Below are 25,763 nucleotides of genomic sequence, written 5' to 3'. Positions count from 1 at the left end.
AGGCTGATTGCCGTTTCGTCTTCATATGTCATAATCACTCATCGTACCATAGTCCGTCGATAGATTCGTCGTCATCGCTTATTGCTGATTGGAGATAGATCATTACTCTTCAGTGGAAATTAATCTCCTGTACTTATGTAATCCAAGACTATTTTTGACCATAAATACAAATTATAATTCCAGTAATGCTTTATAAAATAATATTTTTGAAGGTGAGGCCGATCCTCTTTTAAGCCTATTCTGCTCGTCCTCATGGCCACTGGCCTGTGCGAGGATCTTATCAAACAGAATAAGAGGACTCAGTACAAGATCGATGGTACTGGTAGAATTTGCACGCAATCTTTTTGCCAATGGCGTAGTGCAGAGGGTACAGCGGTTATTGAAAGATGATCAGTTCAAGCATCGTCGAGCGTGGCTGCTGCTTCGATGGGTGACCATTGAACATAAGTAAGTGCCCTTGCAAGCAGTCCACCTGCTCGCCCATTGATGGTGGTGTCCGGATGTCACCTTTAAGCCACAGAATAAGTGTTAGAAAGGCGTTTTAGCCTGGTAAAATAAGACATTATTTACTTTATCTACATATCAGATCTAAAGTCCTACGTCTTAGACCGCTCGGCAATCGGTACTCTCAAATTGTTGTTATTCTTACAGTTCATTACCTATTTTTTTTTTTAGTTATTAATTTTAATGTCACTTTTATTGTGACATTAGTACTAAATACAAAGAAACCCCCTCCCCCTACGCTGTACCAATTTCAATAATTGTGCCATCATTCCGTTTACTCCTCAACAATCATATGCGTACGAACAAACTAAAATGGCGTTAAAAATGCTGATTGAATCATTTCATGACACAGAAAAACTTGTTTCATAACTAACTCAAAAATTGAAACCCTTCTCTCGTTTTCAAATTATAGTTGAATTAAGCCTAAATAAATTAGCAAATACCATTTTCAGATCAGTATTTATATGTAAAATGTTAAATATGGTTCAACAAAACCAATGTTTTTCATGGTTGTATGCCATGTCCAAAGTCGACGCATGATTTTTGGTTGTACAATGTATGTATATTTATTTGTACCATTCCATCGTTTTTACACCCAAAGAAACTAAATCATCATCAAAGGCCTCTTAATGATATTTTTGTTACGATATTGTAATTGTCTAAACGAAATATTTAAAACTAACCTTGAGTACCCAAAACTATTATGTTGTGGTTTTATTCATTGTCTTAATAACACTAAAACCGCAATCAATTCTACAGATAAATTTTAAATTAAGTTTGATTTTCTAATTTGTCAATTGATTTGAATTATGCTTTCAAATTTCATATAGCCTGATATAGATGAAAAACAATGTTTTAAAAAGATTTTGCAGCTTGTCTGTTTAATTTGTGCTTCCTGGGTTGGACAGCTATGTGAACAGGGTTAAGCTTGGAAGAGATAAACACGGTAATTTATTTCGCACCACAGCTGGTTAATTTGTAACAATGTAACTTCCTTATAGAAGACAAAAATCCAGTCACCCGATCCCGTTGCTCCGGTAACCGAAGCCCCATTGGAGAGCGGGGAATCGCAGTGATGTGTCACACACGTACCGTAATCGAGTTAGTTATTTTTCAATCAGGTATTTTGTACGCCCGGTTTGTTCAAATATTCATAAAACGTACTGAAAAGAATATAGAACAGTATACTGTACTGTGAAGCAAAATTTATTTTGCCGCCATATGAAACGAGGTATGTGTGTAATACTTTTAGACAATAAATCTCAGAGAGTATCACTTCGTTTCTCAATTGGAATAAAATAAAATACTTCCAATGTAGTATGTAGTAAACAGACATAATATATTTCAAAATTGTTATAACGAAAAATTATAAAAATACTGTTAATAAAAAACAAGTAGGTGTATTTCCGATGTAATGGTAAAATTTTTTATTTTATTTACTTAAAACCTATTTTTATAAATAGTCAAGTATGACTTTATGAGTTTTAGTTGAAATGTTTGATTCTCCACGCCCGTATCGTAATTGCAATGCTTTGAGATTAAGATTGTTTTTGTTAGTTAGAAGCTCAGTTTAGTTTCTTACTGTATATAAAACATATATATATATATATATATATATATATATATTCATATTCATATATTCATTATATATGAGTTAAACATTGTCATAAGTATAATAAATTTAACAAGAGTTGATTTGAAAAGAAATTGTTAAAAATTAAATAGACTTGCATTTTTATTTGGTACATTATAAGTAACATCGCATATATAAAAAAAGGTTTTAGCAAAAATAAAGCAGAATAAAGGAGGGAGGAATAATTTTGAATGTTTGTAAGTATAACAGCGTGGCTTCAATTATACTTTCAAATTCTGAAACAACATGATCGAATCATTGAATACACGGGAGGAATATTTGTTTTATTCTCTATAATTCTGTCTCTGTTTCGTCCTGATTTGATTCCGCTTGGACAACACATTTTTACTGAATGCACACAATGTTATCGTACATTAAAGTGAATATTGCTGATTGCAAAAACTGTGCGCTTAGTGAGATTAAACAACACAAAAACTGTGTGCGTTAGTGAGATTAAACAGCACAAAAACTGTGTGTGTAGTGAGATTAAACAGCACAAAAACTGTGTGTGTAGTGAGATTAAACAGCACAAAAACTGTGTGCTGTGTGTGTAGTGAGATTAAACAGCACAAAAACTGTGTGTGTAGTGAGATTAAACAGCACATTCCACTCTCCTTAATATATTAATATTTTACCTGGCAATCCGACCGCAGAAAATCTATTCCTGTATTTGTAACAAAGCCATATATGACGACTGCACCGTGCTCCTTCTAAATGTAAAGACCTGATGACATCGAAATATATTTCTATACGGCCTTAACATGGTATATCAGTATCGCTGTGGAAATGGTTTTGCTTTTAATCCTTTTAAAACCAAAACATTGGGATTTAAAAAGCGGGGCAGCAGACATACAAATACTCCCTGATATATAAGCAGACACACAAGCAAAATACCTTGGAATAGATGGAAACCTCACCTGGACACCACATTCCGACAATGTTAGTAAAAAAATTAACACCGGCCTGTACATTATCAAACAAATAAAATCAATAAGTGACGATCATACAGCTAAAACAGCATACTTCTCTCTGTTTAAGGCACATTTTTGATATGGTCTAATAGTTTGGGGTACTTCTGTTACTAATTTGAATATTTTTAATTTTTTTTATCATAATAGTCTATCTTGATAAAACGCCCATTAGGATCGTCTTTGACCTCCAAAACCGAGAATCCTGTAGAGAATCTTTTAAAGCACAGCGTATCTTGACAGCGGTTGCACTATACATTAAGGAAAAAATATTGTATGTCCACGGTGAAGATCTGCCTAAACTGATCAGCATGCACCAACACCAGACACGACACAAAGTACATTCTACCCAACCACTATCTCACATTGTATGAGAAAACCCCTTCGTAAATGGGTAGATAGCTGTTCAACCACCTCCCCTAGGATCTGCTTTGTAAGAGTGGGAAAGCTTTGAAGACTTCACATAGATATTTGTAATCTTAATGACAAGAAGTAAAGATGACTCTGATACATATATACGCAATGATTCTGATTAGTATACCACAAATTACACGGTTCCAGTAAAATAATCCGTTATTTATTTGGATATTTATAAAAAAACGTGATAAGGTAAAAGGTGCCGTTATTACAAAGTAGTAGTACGCCTTGCCGCGTAACAAGCTTCGCTGAAGTTGCGTGCCAAATTTTAAGTATATACTGTAGATCATTGCACTAGACACTATGTTACGTGTTAAAATGTCATGTACTGAGATTGTATGTAAATTGATTTATTTTTCTATTTTATCGTTGCTGTCAATGGATATTTACAAAACCAATGTAAAAATGTTCACTAACGCTCAGACAAAATCCATGGAGTGACATGCACCATCGTCAAAACTCGATGTTGCTCATGTAGAAATGAGATGTTGCTTTATGCGACATTTTAAGTCTATAGTACAGTTCATTCTCGAGGTGTCGTCGGACTCAAATGAAATGTTTTTCAACCCCTCAAGTGATAGGCTTTGCTATTGCTATGCCCATTAATAATAACCCAATAGCCACTATATACTTTGCTATTGGTTTGTGTAGTTTACCTTATGTCGTTTACATAGCTACTGACTCCTGATGAAATTTGATATTCCGTGAGTTGTTTGTGATTTACATTTTTTTCAAATTATTTCGGGTACTGGAATCACATTAAGTATTTTTAATGTTAATAATCTATGTGTGTGCATCACGGCGATCTGTATGTGTCCAATAAAAATTTCATTACTTTTTAAAACTCTTTAAGTAAGAGAAAAGTAAGTTTTTTTTATTTAAATTGTACTTGCAAAGTACATTTTCTTACTCCGTTCATCAGTCCAATTAATAAGACCGAATAAAATGATAAAATAATCGGTTACACAGTGATTGTGCTATTACAATCAAGTGACAATAACAAGGCGCCTCACTAGCCTTGATTGTTCTAATTTTGATTGTACAGTAGTACAGCAGCGGGACACAAAGCGGCCATTGTGTGGCTAATATACTCGGAGTGCTCGCGCCTCATCAGGAGCTATTAACAACGCCTCCACACATTCCGGGGTCATGTGATCTGATCTACTGGCTACCACTCGTGCTTTTGTCACCATTTATCACTAAGATCGACTTTGTATTTCATTAGTAAAATAATATTATTAATCCGAACCGTAAAAATATAATAATTCGTCTCTCAGTTCAGAGCGTCACGTGACTGATGTGAAATCCCCAAGTTATTTATTAGCTATTGAGTCCTTCCAGGTTTGATTGATTGAGACAGAAGCAGCTGTTAGGAATCTAACGCAATTTAATATTCACCTTTATAGTGGACTAGCAGATACCCGCTGTTCGCGCGCTAAAGCGTTTTGAAAAACAGGCACACCATGAGCATATTGGTTTTAAACGGTATTTGAAACATTGAATTGAATCGTAATTTATTTCCAAAAAATATTTACATGTGTGCAAATGTACTATCAAATTTATATTATCTTGTTACTATACTAGTTAAATGTTTAAATAACAACATTATACATACAAATATTATACACATCAATTTAAAGTGGCCTAGGAAATCGGATACCGGCAGTGAAACTGCTTTGATTATCTCTGAAATTTCTGGTATATCTCTTTAATATTTCATGATATAAAAATATATCATGAAATATATATATATTTCTATATATATATATATATATATATATATATATATATATTTGATATATTTCTATTCTGAGCTATATTGAATAGCTCATAATACGATACGATAATACGATATCAGTAGCAATTGAGCTATTGTAATCCAGTGTGGAGAAATATTAAGTCTTAAGGGAAACTAAAGTTTAAATCATTAGTTTTTCAGTTTACACACTAACGATGTAACAAATAAAGGGATTTTACCGTAGTTGATTGAAATGTCAATAAAACCAAACCCAGACAAAGAAAGGCTTCTGCACGTAACATGCCATTTGCAAAGTATACCTTACCTTAGCAGATAAATAGCAAAAAATATTTACCTTCACCTGTGTAAATATGTATACATTATTATACTTATTATAATCCTTTCGCATGTGATTAAAACACATTTACTATGGACTTTTTCAAGACCAGTGGGGTGTAGCTCGTAGAGATTTTCGAAATAGGAATAGTCCTATATGTTAACCAAGGACCCTAAGGACGTTTCTGTATACTATCATGATGATTTGAATAGATTATGCGTGAAAGCGTAACAAACGAACAAACTCACATTCATAATATTATTGCGAATAAGATGTTTGTTTCCCAAATTGTGATCAAAACCAGTATATCCCGTAGTTTACAGCATAAAATCCTATTTTACCAGTACTTTAATGTAAACTATATCGGAAATTATTTAATTTAAAAAGTCTGGAAGGGATAGCAAATTTCAGTTTTTTATATTTTTAAGTGATTTTTTTATTCATAGTGAAAGCATGTTTATTTTGTAAATATGTAAATAATTACTCACTTTAACATGTTTTATTTGTGGTGTAAAATTAGTTAGTAAATTTTTCTAAAACTACCCTATCACCCTTGGTTTATTTAAATTATCCGTATTAGACATCGACTGATATTGCTGACGTTGAATGTATTAATACTACTTGCATAGTATATAAAGCACGCTACACATTTTAAATGCTGGTGTTGATCCACATTTCACCATTCACGGGATTACGATTGTACGAAATAACTCATTTAGGTACTCGTAAAGTTGACTTATAAGTTTTATTAAATGAGAGTGATAAGTATGACCTGTAGAGTCTTCAGGCTAGTTAGTGTTTTTGTCTACTTACGTAAGTAGCCAGGTTAAAAGAAGCTCGATTTAAGTACCCCTTCAAAATTTTAAAATTGAATACAGGTGTGGAGGCGTGAATATGTTTATATAAAAGTAACAGTAGAGTTATAAGCCATAACCCACCTATTTATTTTATCATCACGCCATTCATATTCATTAGACATACCTCATCATTTTATTTTTGGTTTGTTAATATACTCCTATTATTGTGAAAGCAAATCGTTTTATATATTACTCGTAAGAAACCTGAGGTCCTTATTTGGATCCGTTTCCTAAATTCTTTCAAATAGGTTAACATTTTTATTTCTAAGCAAAAATTTAACGGTCAACCCGGGGTTTGTCGTGGGTGTCAGAGGTAATTAGATGAAATGCTATTCACGCAGGTGACGTCATGTCATAAAACATTGTCTAGACTTGGCGCATAATGCTATGCACTCAGGTGACGTCATGTCACAAGACATCGTCTAGACTTGGCGCATAATGCTATGCACTCAGGTGACGTCATGTCACAAGACATCGTCTAGACTTGGCGCATAATGCTATGCACTCAGGTGACGTCATGTCATAAGACATTGTCTAGACTTGGACGCATAATGCTATGCACTCAGGTGACGTCATGTCACATAAGACATTGCCTAGACTTGGCGCATAATGCTATGCACTCAAGGTGACGTCATGTCACATAAGACATTGCCTAGATTCGGCGCATAATACTATGCACTTAGGTGACGTCATGTCACATAAGACATTGTCTAGACTGGACGCATAATGCTATGCACTAAGGTGACGTCATGTCATAAGACATTGTCTAGACTCGGCGCATAATGCTATGCACTAAGGTGACGTCATGTCATAAGACGTTGTCTAGACTCAGCGCATTTGAAGTCCTATAATTTACAACACATGGTTAAAGGACTTTAAAAACTTTTAATCCTTTTTTATCATACTGTTCAAATAACATCTGGTTTTTATATGTTAACGTGGTCCATGAAGCAATGTTTTGCGTAACCATGTAACAGCGGTGTGAAAAATCAGCTGGCTGATTTAAGTTAATTCAATTTTTTCAGCGCGGTAACCTCAAACTGTTCTTGCTTCAGTATAAGTATGTTAAATAATAGCTGTCTTGTATACGTAAATTTGACAGTATTTAATTAGGTTGAATCATTACGTCAAAAATTAATACAGCGTATTAGTTTTAATTTAGTCTTTTTGTTATGATAAAAAAAGTTGTTTATCATGTGCAACTAAATAGTCTTTTGGCGCTTATCGTATCGCCTAACTCGACTTCCCCTCGCTCGTAAAACATAATTACACAGAAAACAAGCTCTTTTGATCGTACTGATGAAAACCTGATTTTGATACTTAAGTTGGTCCAAGAAACAATTTTTTTCGTTATCCTATAACATAGATCTGAAATATCAGATTTTCAATTTTTTTTTAAATATATCAACAGTTTTTCAGTGCGTTTAAGCTCTAACTTTGTTATTATTTCAGTAGAAGTATATTCAAAACACAGCTGTTCTTAAACATACACTTTTACAGTATAACTACTGTGTGTTGAGTTATACGTAACAAAATTGAACTAAAAGTGTAGGTTTTAATTGTGTACTTCATGTGATAAAAATAGTTGCAATTTAATTTAGGCGCTATACCATATTTCCGACATCGCCTCGCTCCCTAAACACGGTTTCTCACGGAAACAACCACTATATGACGAAAACTACTATTTAAAAACTATTTTGTAATAGTTGTGTATAAGTATATTATACGAAAAATTAGTACGAGTTTAAAACATTTTGTAAAACTGCATTGATGTGAAGGTTAACGTAAACAAAAGTAATTACCCGTTTTTAAAATACGACAATTATGCTTTACACATAATTTAGGCAAGAGAAGTTGTAGAGTTCCTGGAATTTCAGGAGTCATTAGAGTAAAAGCTAAGACGGTTGCAGGAAGAGGAAATATGAAGACAGAGTAGGAGCCTAATGTGCATCACCTCCTGATGTAGATCATTGTGAACATGATTTAACGCGATGTATTTGTCCCCGTCACTGCAGCTTACTGATTTGTGCAGTTAAGCTCCTCTCCCGATTAGTTCGTGTTCACATCACGTGGTCATTGATGAATGTATATGTTGATTTTATTGATTTCTAGTGATATTTAGTAAGAATGGTAGTAAATGTCTAAAATTATTGTATTTTAATGTATTTATTGTTTTGAAGAGATTTATGTAAACCTATTTAATAATTACATATCACATATTTCTCATAGAAATGAGATAAAACGTATAAAAAAGTATAGGAAATGAGTTAACTAATAATGTAATTATTAAAATTAAGAGACGCCTGGATTCGGCCCTAGCGATATAGCGATGCACCATGGTGCTCTGAGGCCTAAAATAAAATCTACAAAATGTTAAGCTACAAAGTTTATCTTATTGATTAACGTTTACCTAATTATAATAGGCGGATTTACTTAATTATTAAAATTTCAGTTCAAAAAAAACAAACTAGAAATAAGATTTCTTAATAAAACCGTGTGCTTGTAGTGGATTTTTCATCCTTTTAGTGGGTTAACATTATTGTTTTAAAATAATTAGACTACAACAAATAACTAATAATCATATCATATATACGTTCGTAATTTTTAAATGTTTAGTTTATTGAATTTATTTTATTGTTATACTTTTTTTTCAAAAAAAGGCCGAGTAGCTTAAATTTTACGCTGACCTTCAGTAGTTTCGTAGATCTCCAGAGAGGGCACCACAAGGGTGATGTGATGGTCCGCTACCCTCTCCCTTCTTTAACTGAAGTAACAGTTCCATTACAGTAACTGCAACATACGAAACCGTAGAAATGAAAAAAAAAACTTTTACTTGCTTAATCTGAACCAAACCTTTCTGCTTATATAGTCGAAATGTCAAAAAAGGCCTTTTACTTTAAAGTAAAAACAAACACATTTTCGTTGTCATTTTATTTCGAAAAAAGCATCAGGTCCACATGAAACTCATATAAATCTGAAACAAATCCTCCATAATTAATTGATGAGTGTTGTTGATAAAACACAATATAACTTAAAACACGGCCTACAATGAAACTTTTCAGTTCTTGTTTGTCTGTATGTTAGACTTAAAGAAACAAAGGCCGAAGTTCCAGTGAAAATTTGACAAATCATTCTCTTATACAGACAAAATATAATTGAGCTCATCAGCCAAATTGGACGTAAAGGAGCAGATCCTCAGGGCACAAAGTTATTCCAGTAATTATTGAGAACCCGATAGGAGTTTCTTCAAATCCTGTCGTTTTTCCTCCGTCTGTGTAATAACTCTTGATTTCTATCCAGGATCCAGGATCTAGAAAGATCCTGGATACTTTAAACTTGGTCCAAGAAAGAACTCTATTGATTTGGGGTCAGAAGACTGTCCGTCCGTCTATCCGTCTATGCTATAATTATTTCGTTCTGTGGGATCCTTCAGTACAACGTTATATCAGCTTATTACACTAGAAACACTGTATTAAAAGGATGTTATTTAGATGGATTGATTTTATGGGTTGATTTCAAGTTCAAGACCACAAGAGACAAAGTGGCTGTAAAATGGAATTAAATATTCTTCTGGCCCTTTTGTAGTTGATAAATCATATCAATTTTTTGTATGGTTATTATATGGTTTATATCTTAATCCAAGATAAAGAAATGCCTTTTTACCGTAAAGAGGGATCGAAAGAATGTTTAAAACTGTTTTTTTTTTAATATAATGCCGTAGTGAATGCTCAGTAAGGTAACTTAGCTTTTGAAGTAAACTTGTTTGTATATTGTGCCATATTGATTATTTTTAACTTTGAATTTTTAAGATAACAAAACATATTTATGTAATAAAATCATTTTAACAATTATTTCTTGCAACATTATGTTGTTCAAGATTGTGATGTTTCTACCATTTGGTTTGTAAGGTATATTTCTACTATATTATAATCAGATTTATGTACTATTCCACAAAACAAAATTTTAACCGGTATAAATTACATTTATTTGAATTGGACATCAACTTAAATCGACAAAAATACAGTTTTCCATAAACATGCACCTGTTACTAATATTAACCCCCAGACATTGTTGACAATTCCCACTACTTCTATTTATCCATGGTAATTTATTCAGACATATAACCGATGTATTGTACTCTACATAGTGTTAAAGCATCCATGATTGTTTATAGACAATTTTGTTGACGTCAGAGAGAAGCAAAGAAAACGTTTTCCCCGGGACATCAAAGCGATGAAGATGCGGTACAAGGCCCACTAGAATACCAATATATTGGCAGGCTACGGTTGATTACTTTATCAGGAAGTGTATAAAGCGCTCCACTGAAGTACAAGCTTTTGGAAGCTTGAACAAGAAACGGGGAAGGAAATTCAAACCGATGGGCACATGAATAATGTGTGTGACCCAGCAACATTTTCACCTTTATGCTAAATTAATAAAAACGATCGTATTTCTAACGTCAGTTTTTCTTTCAGTTTTTACTTTCTTTGATATCCTGAATTTCAGGTATCAAACGTAGATCGTGGACCTGAGGCTAATAGAGCTATATTATCGTGTGTGATGTAATATAATTTACGAACACAGTACAGGAAAAATTAAAAACACGATCAAAACATTTTTCTATGATCCGAATCAGTTTATAAATATATTAAGGATTAATTATCAAAATATGATTGGTTAGAGTCGGTTGTACTTTTACAACTTTCATAGGCTTGTGGAAGATACTCAAATGTACTTTAGTTTTTTCGAGTATCGTTTAAATACTCAAAAGTACAAACTTTACTAAACAAATTCTATGTTTTAGTTACTTTTATTGGTTATTTATAAAAACATGTCAAACTTTCTTGTATTTAATTGTTTAAATAGTCAAAGCTATTAACTTTACTAAACTAAATAAAACACCGTTTAAATTTCGATTCATTTCACTTTTAAAATGAGACATTACCCACAACCCTAACCCTGCTCTTCTGGGGCAAAGATTAAAGTAGTTTTCCTGCAACTGGCTATTAAACACTTGTAGTTTTTCATACATTTCAGAATTTAAAATTAACTTAAACTTACATGTTTCAGTACGAGTTCAAGGCGAAAGGTATAAAGAAAAAGAAGGTGACTGTGGAGATATCTGTGGACGGAGTGCGAGTTACTTTGAGAAAGAAGAAAAAGGTATGTATACCCATCGCTATTTTAATTGTATTAATACTGAACTAAATTAATCTTATATTATTTTACTATTGGTATATTTATTGTGAACCAATAATGTTAGTTTTAATAAAAATTCCAATATGGCTGTTTGTCTCCCACAAATTTTATTTTAGCGTTAAATCGCTTTTCTCTTATATTGCTTTGCTGTATTTTAGCCACTTAAAGACCATTTACAGATATTTTGAGATATTTAAGAGACTTTAGTATCCCTAAGTTAGGTTACAATTTCAAATGACGTTCATGGTGAATATGAGTTTCATTAACAAAGATTTTGAGATATTTAAGAGACTTTATATCCCTAAGTTAAGTTAAAATTTCAAATGACGTTCATGGTGAATATGAGTTTCATTAACAAATATTTTGAGATATTTAAGAGACTTTGGTATCCCTAAGTTAGGTTACAAATGCCGTTCGTGGTGAATATAAGTTTCATTAACAAATATTTTGAGATATTTAAGAGACTTTAGTATCCCTAAGTTAGGTTACAATTTCAAATGACGTTCATGGTGAATATAAGTTTCATTAACAAATATTTTGAGATATTTAAGAAACTTTGGTATCCCTAAGTTAGGTTAAAATTTCAAATGACGTTCATGGTGAATATGTGTTTTATTAACAAATATTTTGAGATATTTAAGAGACTTTTGGTATCCCTAAGTTAGGTTAAAATTTCAATTGATGCTGCTCATGGTGAAATATGAATTTCACCGGAATATGTCGGTTATGGTTAAGGTAATCTATGGACTTCAGAATGTTCGAGTATTATCGAAGGTAATAATTGAGTGCAGTAGTTCAGAATCTATGTCAAACCTCTCCACCACAAATGGTGATTGACCATGAAATACAAATTGTCCGAGGGTCAATCTATCCAAATTTGTCTACTCCACAGGTCGTCACTTATCCCACTCAATCTTTCATTGAACGGAAAATTGGAAGTATGCAATAAATATTTGTTACAAAATTAGAACAAATGTTTCGAGGATTAAAATCTGTTTTCTTTTTCACCTGTAAAATGTTTTTAAAGGTTAAGGTTAAGCCTATACACAGTTATTAATCCAGGCATCGAAAAGTAGCTCTATTTTTATAACACACAACGATGACTAATGTCCGAAATCATAATATCCTTTCAAAACATCCATAATCAGTGACATTTTTAGGCAAAGAATTGCATTTTTATAAACTCTCAACTATTTGCTTAGTATTAAAAGTTCTGCTTGTGTTCAAAAACTAAATAAAACATTAAATTTTTTTTCGAGTTCATATGTAATGTATTCTGCTTCATTTCAATTTCAGAAAAATTAAAATTGCTTTCGTTGAAAATTTCTCTAAAACCATTTAAATTTAAATTGATTATGCGGTAACAAATTCGGTCTCACACGTGTTACAGCGCTGAACAGAACTAAATGTTATTCTCTTAGAGAGTTATCTCTGTCATTCGTCTCACGAAAACCCCATTACACCCTCTCTATCTTTCATGCGGTATATTCAGCCCCTTGTTCCTGTTAGTTGGTTGCTTCGTAGTAAAATTTTCGTTCTGAAATCAATCTATGTGTAAAATTTAAACTTTCTTATTAATATTTCATGTGACTTGTTTTCCTAAACTTAATCTAAAATGCAATCACAAACTATATTAATGCTTCTTTTTATTTTATTTCAGAAAAAACCTTGGATGGATGAAAACAACATGGTTCTAATGCAACATCCAATTTACCGGTGAGTGGTATGCCAGTTCAGTATTAACTAATATAGTTTTGTTTGTCTCAGGAAAATACAAGCTAGTTTACGAGATTTTACTTATGCCAATGTAATATAAATTATACGTTATTTAGATTTTTATGATTATTTATTAACTTTGTGTCACATATTCAATTTTTACTCATGGTTGGTTTTTCTGGTTGTAGAAGTGTGCCATAACTCACAAAATTAAAGCTTGTAGATTTTGAAAATGATCTCTATATTCTGCCTGGTGATGCGGATGAATGAATCTTTCTCATTCGCATTGCTTGGCTGGAGATGTATTCTCCAACTGTTGCTAATTTTTGCTAAAAAAATGTTTTTTTACTTAATATGATTTAAATGGGTTCTACCTCTTAATTAAAATAACTGTTAATTGCTATTAGCAAAAATTTACATAATAATTATGGACAAAATTATTCTGTATATTCTCGTAATTATAGATCAATTGCATAGTAACAACAAATTAAGTAACAGAATATTATTTGGGTTATTTTAATCAATGTACATTTGCTACAAGAAAACTTGTAATGAATTGAATCTTTTAAACGTCAGTATTATGAAGAAAATGTCTTTAACATATCAAGGAATGGTTGAAAAAGTGTCTATTACTGGCGAAGATGACAGGTACTGTTTTAAATTTACCCACCCAGATTGTTTTTGATTAATGGAGGAAGTGTCAATAAAAATAATGATGCGAGAATGGTTTTATACGTGCAACGCAATTCATTGTTAAAATGGAAGGGGCCATTAGTAAGTAAGTACTACTAAGGAAGTACCATAAGTAAGTGTGTACTAGCGAGGAGAATAGGGCAACTTGATATCCAGTACATGGTCCTATATAACTACAACCTCAGCCAGGGAGGAACCGGGGACCTGTGTTGACTGGTGTCAATAAACCCATGATTGGATTTGCAGAAACGATAGTGTTGGGGGGGGGGGGCAATCGTGATAGCTAGTAAATGTTGCCATACAAGTGCAGTCTCAGCCAGGGAGGAAACGGGGACCTGTGTTGACTGGTGTCAATAAACCCATTATTGGATCTGCAGAAACCATAGTGGGGGGGACCATCGTGATAGCTAGTAAATGTTGCCATACAAGTGCAGCCTCAGCCAGGGAGGAAACGGGGACCTGTGTTGACTGGTGTCAATAAACCCATTATTGGATCTGCAGAAACCATAGTGGGGGGGACCATCGTGATAGCTAGTAAATGTTGCCATACAAGTGCAGCCTCAGCCAGGATGAAAACGGGGACCTGTGTTGACTGGTGTCAATAAACCCATTATTGGATCTGCAGAAAGCATAGTGGGGGGGACAATCGTGATAGCTAGTAAATGTTGCCATACAAGTGCTTAGCCAGGGAGGAAACGGGGACCTGTTGTTGAGTATTTGCCTACGTTTGAATCAGCAGAAGCCACAATCGTGATCAGTACAGGTTGCCGTACAAGTGCTTAGCCAGGGAGAAAACGGAGAGTTATGTCGAATGTTGTTGAGTATTTGCCTACGTTTGAATCAGCAGAAGCCGCGGGAAGGGGGCAATCGTGATAGCTAGTACAGGTTGCCGTACAAGTGCTTAGCCAGGGAGGAAAACGGAGAGTTATGTCGAATGTTGTTGAGTATTTGCCTACGTTTGAATCAGCAGAAGCCGGGGGGGGGCAATCGTGTTAGCTAGTAAAGGTTGCCGTACAAGTGCTCTCAGCCAGGGAGAAAACGGTGACCTGTGTCGAATGTTGTTGAGTATTTGCCCATGACGTTTGAATCAGCAGAAGCCGCGGGAAGGGGGCAATCGTGATAGCTAGTACAGGTTGTCCGTACAAGTGCTTAGCCAGGGAGAAAACGGAGAGTTATGTCGAATGTTGTTGAGTATTTGCCTACGTTTGAATCAGCAGAAGCCGCGGGAAGGGGGCAATCGTGATAGCTAGTACAGGTTGCCGTACAAGTGCATTCTAAGGCAGGGAGGAAGTGGTGAGCTGTGTCGACTGGTGTCGGATATTAGACCATGATTGGATCAGCAGAAGCCGTACAACCTGTAATCCTGTCAGTGTAAGTCGTCTTCGTTGTGATAGGCTATTCCTCCCCTCCCGCCTTCACCTGTCCTGGGAAATTAGCTTTTATATTGGGATTCGCGGTGTACTCTAACCCGTAGTCATGCCAAATCTGTTTTCAGTTAATCAGTCAATCAGACCTACGGATCATCATGAATAAACTTATTGCAAATTAAATAAAAACCTTTAATACTTCAAAATTACATTTTCATATTCAACCTAGTTTTATTTTCTTATACAAGGTTTTTGCTAGAAAAATAAAAAAAAACTACTGTCTCTTTTTTCCTTTAGCATTATTGAATTTAGCTCAAGTATCTCTCGAGTCAACTTACAATCAATGCATGTTAACGGTCACTTTACTAGGTATTTATAGAATTAATTACAATTATTGGCAACCGATTGTGCTTTTGTTTAAATAAGCTTCTAAAAAATATATGTAACAAACGAATAACAAGGAATTGGAATGAGAGAAGGTTAATTAATTATTGTTACTAGCTTCTCTTTTACCAATAAACACTAGGGAACAACGCTAATTCTAAACTTACCTCTTCTCCCGTCAACCTCGTTCAACACCTCCAGTATGAACTGGATAATTGCTGGATTCTGGTAGGACTGTCATTATCAGGAAGAGAAAACCCTGTCTTAATTACTCGGCGTCAATATCGTGTAATCTCATTACTGAAGGGGAAGGTACGCAGAGCGGCGTTGTAAGGTACTGCCTTTATAACCGCGTAGTCTTGTCACTGTGTGACACCGACTGACAGTCTCGTGGAGATTAGAACATGTCTTAATTACTCGGCGTCAATATCGTGTAATCTCATTACTGAAGGGGAAGGTACGCAGAACGGCGTTGTAAGGTACTACCTTTATGACCGCGTAGTCTTGTCACTGTGTGACACCGACTGACAGTCTCGTGGAGATTAGAACATGTCTTAATTACTCGGCGTCAATATCGTGTAATCTCATTACTGAAGGGGAAGGTACGCAGAACGGCGTTGTAAGGTACTACCTTTATGACCGCGTAGTCTTGTCACTGTGTGACACCGACTGACAGTCTCGTGGAGATTAGAACATGTCTTAATTACTCGGCGTCAATATCGTGTAATCTCATTACTGAAGGGGAAGGTACGCAGAACGGCGTTGTAAGGTACTACCTTTATGACCGCTTAGTCTTGTCACTGTGTGACACCGACTGACAGTCTCGTGGAGATTGGAACATGTCTTAATTACTCGGCGTCAATATCGTGTAATCTCATTACTGAAGGGGAAGGTACGCAGAACGGCGTTGTAAGGTACTACCTTTATGACCGCGTAGTCTTGTCACTGTGTGATACCGACTGACAGTCTCGCGGAGATTAGAACATGTCTTAATTAGTCGGCTGGAATGTCGTGTAATCTCATTACTGAAGGGGAAGGTACGCAGAACGGCGTTGTAAGGTACACTACCTTTATGACCGCGTAGTCTTGTCACTGTGTGACACCGACTGACAGTCTCGTGGAGATTAGAACATGTCTTAATTAGTCGGCTGGAATGTCGTGTAATCTCATTACTGAAGGGGAAGGTACGCAGAGCGGCTGTGTTAAGTACTACCCTTAACATCGTGTAGTCATGTCACTGTTTTATATGTGCTGAAGCCAACCAACATGATGAAATGGGAAGAATTACTGTATAATATATTTATCTTCCCGTAAATTGGTTGTGAATCGTTTTTATTAGTTGTATTATTGTAATGACATTAATTTAAGAAATAAAATCAATCAATGTTTCCTGCCTGTTAAATAACCAAAATAGTAATTTTCTATTTATTTAATGATTTTAGCGCATTTAACTCCATATTTAATGATTATGGTAAAAATAATAATATCAATAAAATGTAACACTATTTTTTTACTAAATACAAAGTTATCTTATTTATGAATTGAAACATGTCTTTCTTAATTGAAATAGAAAAAAATGTCCTCAAAGTGTAAGATAATTTGTATATACAAATTGTAAATATAATTTACAATTACAAAGTATTTAAATCAGTTTTATATTTGAGCTTTGTGTTTCAGGAATGATATTAAATTATTTATGACAGTTGTGAAAATGACGCTGTATTTAAAGTATTCTTGAAACCTCTAATATAAATTTATGAAATATATAAATATAGTATTGTAGTTCTAATTTTAGTTTTTGCTTTAAATTAGTAAATACTGTAGATACGCACTACAGTTCATACAGTACATTTTAATTAAGTTTCTAATGACGTTTAATTAAAATTACTAACTAATCGTGACATGTCCTTCACTTTGCTCTGTTGCATCACTTCAAACAGCTTGAAAAATTAATTAAATTGTAATTGCTCGTGGAAACCTGGCATTAACACACCTGAATATTTTATTGTAATCAGAAGTGATACACTGGTAACTCGATATGATCAGTCAATAGTTTGTTTTGTTGGCTACTCTTCTTGTTAAGGCAAGGCACTCTAAGATTTTCAGTTACATTATTTACATGTAAATGAACTCAGAAAAGTCTGATTTTTATTTCAACTAAAAATCCTTCTATGTAAACAGTCTTTGAAAGTATACAACAACTGTGTATTGCCATAAAACATGCTGCAGGTATAAATATTAGTTTTATAGTGTTATTTATTGTACAAGATACATCCTGTATTATATCTTACAAAAACCGATGCAACGCATTATCGAAGAAATTACTTATGTAACAAACTTCTTACCATTCCAACGAAGTAATTTCATCGCATTTCTTACTTAACATGGCAAGATTTTATATGATTGAACTCAGTTTGTTTACAAATTTATTTATTTTGCGACTTATTCATTGTCACCAATGTAAGACAACAGAATTTTAGTAATTTCACCCGAATAGATTCTTTAAAACATATACCGGGTAGGTAAATGTGCCCTTACAGATATACAGGCAAGTATGTAAGCGCAAATACCCAGAGAACCCCTTTGTCTCATAGTTCATGATAGTCATGATTTTGCGTAAATCGAAACCCTTAACAACAGTCAAGTATTACATTCTAACAAAATTAATTCGTAGCATCAAAAACGTGAATCCCACCTGATTTAGATCGCGATTCCTACATTATCCCCGGAATGAGATTCTCAAGACGAACCCTCGTCGAAATAACGTAAACCTGTACATTTCACGTTTTATCAAAATATTAATGTATGATATATATCGTAGTGATTACAACAGGTGGTCTCATTGACACACAGAGGAACGTTTTGAAGATCTCATTTTATACAAAAATGTGTCCGTTTGATAAACATTTCTAACAAAATCCCTTTCTATTTTCTGCCATTCCAAAATCTTCTATACTAAGCATATAATAATGTTATGACTTTTCAGTACATATTACTGTATCTACACGTTATGTCTTAATTAAGGAAACTTAGATTACTACATATTTTATCAGCAACGATAAGCTGAGAGTAAACTAGCTGGTTAATTTCGTGCGCTCTTGCAGGAGCTGTTAATTTCTCACCAATTAGCAATGGCTGCGAGCAAGTTAATTGAGAACACCTACCGTAATATCGCAAGCCTGTGCTGTTATTGGCTGAGGAAAACGTGCCACAAATTTAAATTTAAACCTATTCTCTTAAAACCATTTTATTTCTTAAATCTCCATTTACGAAAATGGAAATAATGGAAAAAAACTACATAAATTGAAACATTTTAATATCATAGGTGTAACAAACAAAGTATATATTATTTTAATTTATTCGAATCATTAAAGGTATCACAGGTGAAGGTCCTTAAATAACTTCCCTATGTATTTAAGATTAATACAAAATAAATAAAAACTTCTTATGTTCGGCTGTAATTGTCGACAAGAAGGGTACTCCGTCTTCTTGATTAGAGATTTTAAATCATATTTATTCAATGAAATTGTAAATAATTATACACTAGTCCAGTCTGGTTAGGTGTTTTATATTTATATGTAGTAATAACTTCGCCTGGTAAAATAAAGAGCTCACTCATTAAGCCCGTGATCTTGCAAGAAGGCGTTTTGGTTGGGAAAGTAATGAGAATTCATGTTGAGATGGTTTATGTTTAAAGAAAACGCCTGAAAATGGGTGTGTTTTCGGCGGTGGAATTCATGATCAAGAGAAATAGTTGAGAACGACCGTCGACGTTGGTGAAGTTGATGATGTGACAATGGACATTGTATGGACCTGAATGTTACAATACCGCAGAGAAAGTATCGAAACCGGTATGTATCCAGGACACAGTGGGCCCATACTCGGTGGATAATGAAAACTCATAAGTAAAAGTGATTCGGAAATTTCCTCCCAACTAAAACTAGACATAATTGTAAAAAATATGTTCTCTTTTTATTCTAAAAAGTTGGGGAGGAAGAAATTATGATAACAATGAAAAAGAATATTTTACCAGCTCATAAATAAGCTTGTCTAAATGTTACCATATATGGATTTCTCTCAAATTGCAATCTGTATGGATGATATCCGTGTAACTCTGTTGATAAAGAAAATGTAGACTATTGATCATCGTCGAAATATCTGGGATTGCAGGTGGGTGAATGATGGCTTGATCCCACATTGATTCAGTGTGTTTATCTCTTTCTTCGTTAACTTCTGTTATGTCACAGTTTGTTAAACGTCATCACATATATTTCTTGTTTTGTTTTTTTGTTCAATCACGTTTAAGGTGGTACCGTATAGGATTTTGAGCAGCATCTCTATACATTTTGAAAACTGTTTTCGCCATAAAAAAGCGAATTATGTATTTAAAAAAGCATTAATAATGTATATTTCCTGTTGATTTAAATAACGTAAATGAAAAGTGAGTGTAAGCCTTGAAATGTTATACACTCTGGTCTATAATTAGTATACAATCTGGTTTATAATGAGTACTATGTATTAAAAGTTTCACAGGAGTCCAACAGCAATAAATCGTAATCTATTTAGATTTTTAAATTTCAGAATGAACGTAATGGCGATGATAGTAATAAATCCGAGTCGGATATGGGCCTACAACCTGAATATCACCTTACAAACCAAACTTCTATTTAAGATTGATCATAAACTTTTTGATTAATCATACATTTTTCTGTTTGTTTTTCCCCGTGTACACTCCGTGACTGAGGGCTAATACAAATATAATACTCCAGAATGTTACCTTTTTCAAAACGAGACTCCAGTTGATAAAAGTAGGACACTATTTTGATTACAAAAAGCATTCCGTTCACATTCACAGTGTTATAAAGATAACACTGTTGTGTATTTTATAATTCCCCTTTGATAAACAAGACGGATGGTACTGCTTGAAAAATGAAACCTTTGTGTAACTTTACGCTTTCCCGGAGCTAACACTAAGTCAATCCGAATGTAGTGTAAGCCTCCTCTTCCCTTCACAAAGCCAATTAGACAAGCTTGTACCCTAAATGGATTAAAGGGCTGTTACCACCGCCACTGAAGCAAGGTACTTGCCTCGCTGTAGGCTTAATTGGTTCCCAGTTGTGCCCTTGGTTAGACCTAGCCCTATAGTAGAAACTACGGTACGTCGTTTATAGGTTGAGAGCAGGCAGTAGTAAAACGATCTTGAACTTTTCCCCACACGAACAGTATTAAACCTAATGCACTTTACGCTCTTATTTTTGAACGGAATATGATGAGATAAAGATATAATTAATAATCAGTTTGTTGGGTAAAGTGTTTACTTTTTTATTATTTAAACGATAAAGTACATGATATTGTTTTTAAGAATAACCAATGCAAATATAAGAAAAATATAAAGCGTTAGTATGCATATTAAGGATATCTTTAAAATTGAGTCTTATTCTATAATTATACGATTTAAGAAAATGTAGTGATGTGTTGGAGAATAAACAAAATTGAGTATACTGCAGCTGATTTAATGTAAATCTCTTTGCACCTACTGGTGTAATTTGGTTTTGTGTTGTGTCTTTATTGTGTAATATTGTTCACATTTTCAATTACTACACGTGTGGATATTCTTTCTCAGTAATTTCGAGCATATACTAGTACGTTTATGATCCGTGATCAAGGATTGTAAATATTACTCAAATTAAGACCCATAGTTGTGTTACAAACATGTTCTACGTTTCGAGAATTAGGATAAGTCGTCTTCTTGGGGTACTCTGATTACTTTTCAATCCTTCAGAGATTCCAATCCTCAAAACTTAGTGTTCTACATTTGTAGCATACTATGAAGGAAAATTTCTGAAATCATTTTATCCTTTCAAACCATATATCGTCAGTAATAGTTGTAAAATAACGTGGAAACGTTATTTCATTCTTTGATTTGTTACATCTTTTCATTTTGACGTGACAACGTCTTAAATTAGGTTGCGGCTCGGAGTCACTCATGAAAAAGTGTAACGCCCGGTAACGTTACGATGCCCGTCCAATGGGTCCGCCGCACGGGATCCGCACGGGATAAAGCAGATAACTGTGGGTCCGCCGCGCGGGATAAAGCAGATAACTATGTTTATTCGTGAAAATGTGGAGTGCTTAGATTCGTCATTTACAACAACTACAACAATAAAGGTAAATAATTGTACACTGATATTTCATTATCGTAAACTATGATTGATTGATTAATTGTTAGATTGACACAAAAGTTGAGAAACTGAGTTTATAGGTTATGTCATACTATTGACAAATGTTGATAGTGTTAAGTAAATTATTAGTTTAAATCACTCTGCAATCAATCGTAATTCAGTCGATTGAGAAGAAACAGCGCGTATTGCTAGTCAAACATTTAAAATAACAAATTATAACCTCTAACCTGTCATAACAGTGCGACCAAACAAACGAACTAAACCGACCAATCACCACGCGCGGAGTTAGAATTTAACTGTGTTTAGCAAGAATTTCAAATTCCAATTTTAGTAAATGTTTTATTCAACTTTACCATTTACAATAACAAATTTTAATTAATTTCAAATTATGTACAATGTTTTAGTAAACAAAATATATTTCTATAGTTAAAATTTGTGCAATTCTTATTTTCATTCAATTCCTTGTTCCTATTGTGCAATTTAATAATATTCATATCAATAAATATTCTACCGAGAAAAAGACGTTGTCACGTAAAATCTTCGCCCGTTAAAACCGACTTTACAGGCAACCATAATTTTTCAATAAAAAATTTAAAATTTAATTATAAATCTATTATAGTAGTTTTATAGTTAAATTATTATAATATATAAATTACAATTGAATGTAACAAAATTATAAATGCTATTACAATTGAATGTAACAATTATAATTGTTATTACAATTGTTACAGGTCAATTGTAATAGCAATTTTACCATTTGTAATCCATTACATTTTGAATAAAAAAGCACAACTGTGTCTTTAAGAATGATTTTTTTTACATTATAAAGGTTTACCTTCACTGTTGTTTAGATTATAATTGAAACTGCGATGGAGACCATTATAACCTACTTTTGATAAAATTCATACTTGTGCTTGATTCTTGATATTTTTAAATCACCTAAAATTCATATTTTTATCTCAATTCAGTTTTCAAAGTCATAACATTTATATTTTGACCTATAACCCTTTAATTTGAAATCAAAGTGTTACAAAGAAAAGAGAGCAATTTTGGTTCAATAATTACATTTTTTCCATTGAATGTTTAAATTTGGCTCCAAATCAATATTTGTGAAAATAATTTTCTTGGACATTCTTTTATATTTACTTCGTTGTGTACTTTTAGAATATTGGCAATCTCAGAACTAGAAGGTGCAATATCACACCCCATCTGCAATTAGAGCTCAGAGTTAATGTGCAGTGGAACTGTCGGACTGCTGGAGCAGAGTGTACCGGGGTGTTCGGTTAAGTGGGTAATTCCTCCCAAGTGTTCACTTGGTCACTACATTGTGGTCAAAGGATATTGTTTCATTGTTCGCTACCAAGTCAGCTGAGGTTTATCTATTTATAAGAAAACCGCTTCACTCAACCAATTTGCTGTTTTTTTTTCTGTTGTACTCGTATTTCCCAAATTTGGTAGATCGATAAGAGCTATACTTATTTTAGATAGCTGTTAAATTTTTCAGGACTATTGTAGTTACAAAAATTGTTTTCATATTAAATCCATGGCTTTTTAATATAAGTTCCCTAAAACCAGAAAAAGTGTAAACATTTTTTTTATTCCTCTACGAGGAGTTACATACATTTAAAGATAGAATTTTATGACATTTTTTAATCACAAGTACTAAAAATTGTAAAAAGTAATAATTTTAATTGTATAAATACTTACACTATATACATCAATTACAGCTTCAGGGATTATTTTTTAATATTAATACATGAATGAAAGGAAATCATATTTCTAATTGAATAAACTTGTAAATATATGCATTTTTAACAACTTTTCGTACATAAATTGATGTTTACTTACTCGGAAAAGGGTTTTAGTTCCTCCAGAATTCTTTCGTGTGGATATTGTAAAATATCATATCCCCATCTTTAACGTTTTTTTTTTTTTTTTAGGCTTATAATAAAATGTTCTAAATTCTGCTTCAAATTTTCACAATTCCTCGTGAAATCTTAAATAACTTTCTATTTCTTTCTGTTTTCTTAAACAGTTATGATCCAAATGTTCTGTAAAAACTCTTCCAACTGAAAACGATTTCCACCACCCTATGGAATTACATTTCCAAGATATACAACTGGAAGTATTTTACTTCAGAGTTATAAATAAATATCATACAGCTTATTATGTCAAATATGTATGATTGAATACAAAGAACTAATAAAGCCCTTCTATATACCATTGATTTGTTTTGTTATTGTGTTTCCAGGATATTCTACGTATCTCATGATTCACAAGATCTCAAAATCTTCAGCTACATCGCCAGAGATGGTGCTACGAATGTTTTCAAGTGCAACGTGTTCAAATCCAACAAAAAGGTAATGTTTTATTGATATACATATTAACAAGTGTTCATTAAGTCTTACTTGTATGTAGCTGTTCAACGTAGAGGAAACCTATCAATCTGGCTGACTAAAAGAAGACAGCTTTCTAGACATATATCTGCAGTAAAAATTAATACAAATACTAACGTTGATTGGTATTACAATTAGTCATAATTTGTTGTTTTATATGAGACCAAAAATAGTAAAAATCTAAAGTTTTTATGAAAGGTATATTTTATATATATTTTGTTATATACAGATTACATTAGTGTAACCTAAGTGTAGTGTTATTGTAGGAGGAGCTATCCTTACTGGAAACGTTATTGTTGTAGAAAAATTACAAAACTAATTGCCCAATAATTTTAAAATTATCTCACACGGATTTCCTACATCAGCCAACCAAAATGTTGTCATGTGGTATGTATCCAAGGAGTTTTAATAATACAAATATTTGAACTATTAAAATATACATTAATTGTCACTACGGATGACGTCAAAAAGGAGCCCAAATCTTGGAAGGCATTCCTACCTTTTTATAAAATCTTTAAACAAACTGTATAAGAATTAAAAATTAAAGTAATTCGTAATTTTATAAATTAGTTTGTTATATAAGTGTATTTCGCATAACAGGTAATACTGGATTTTTACTATATAGGATAATAAACTGTTTAGTTCACTTTGAGAATTTCCTGTACTATCTGGAAATTCTGAAGAAAAGTAAATTTACTGAGCATGGTGCATTAACTATTGCATGTATTTCTGTATGTGAGATTTGTACATTTAGATGGTTTTCTTAAGAGGCGTGTTGAAATTATGAAAAGTTGTATTTGCTCAACTATGAAGTATAGAACTGGCGATAGTTATATGTTTAATGTAAAGTTAGATGTGTATATAAAATTTATTTTGAAAATCGCACAGAATATAAATGTAAAGATGTTTGGAGAATTTTCTTTTACGTACGCTACTGCTAGTTAGAGTTTTATTATTACATATGGTTTTAATACGATTAAAGCTAGTCAGAAAGTGAGATTGAAAATTTATATACATAACTGTAACTTCCTAACAATAGATAGATAGTTTTAGTTTAATTCATAGATAAATTTTGTTTAATTTTGAAATGTGTACATATTACGGTGACCCTAATGCGTTATACATCAGGAAAAGCAAACTTACAATCTTGATTGGTAGTGAGTGCAAACAGCAAATACGGGTCTTCCCAAAACTAAAACTTGGGATAAACCCTTCAAATAAAGTTCAAACAAATATCCAGTTCTACATTGAAAAGTGTCCTAATTCAAACTGTCAAAACAAACAAAGAAAGGACTGAATTTGTTCAGTATCAAGGTCAATAAGAAGATTAGGAATTATAGCATTGTAGCTTGACTTTGTATAGCATTGCAAT

The 25,763-nt window shown here is 33.1% G+C and overlaps 1 protein-coding gene across 1 annotated transcript in view; it reads left to right on the top strand.

Annotated features, from left to right (window-relative positions):
• Nucleotides 1–25,763, top strand: part of LOC124358223 (carboxyl-terminal PDZ ligand of neuronal nitric oxide synthase protein) — a 599,817-nt gene that overhangs the window by 459,345 nt on the left and 114,709 nt on the right. The window contains exons 3-5 of the mRNA XM_046810519.1: nucleotides 11,525–11,617; nucleotides 13,314–13,369; nucleotides 24,247–24,355. Of these exons, the coding sequence (XP_046666475.1) occupies nucleotides 11,525–11,617; nucleotides 13,314–13,369; nucleotides 24,247–24,355 (258 nt within the window). The remainder of the gene's footprint in view (nucleotides 1–11,524; nucleotides 11,618–13,313; nucleotides 13,370–24,246; nucleotides 24,356–25,763) is intronic.

This window comes from Homalodisca vitripennis, chromosome 1, assembly GCF_021130785.1.
Source record: "Homalodisca vitripennis isolate AUS2020 chromosome 1, UT_GWSS_2.1, whole genome shotgun sequence".
Taxonomy (NCBI): Eukaryota; Metazoa; Arthropoda; class Insecta; order Hemiptera; family Cicadellidae; genus Homalodisca; species Homalodisca vitripennis.
Note: the sequence above shows the minus strand (reverse complement) of the source record. Positions and strands in the feature narration are given on the sequence as shown.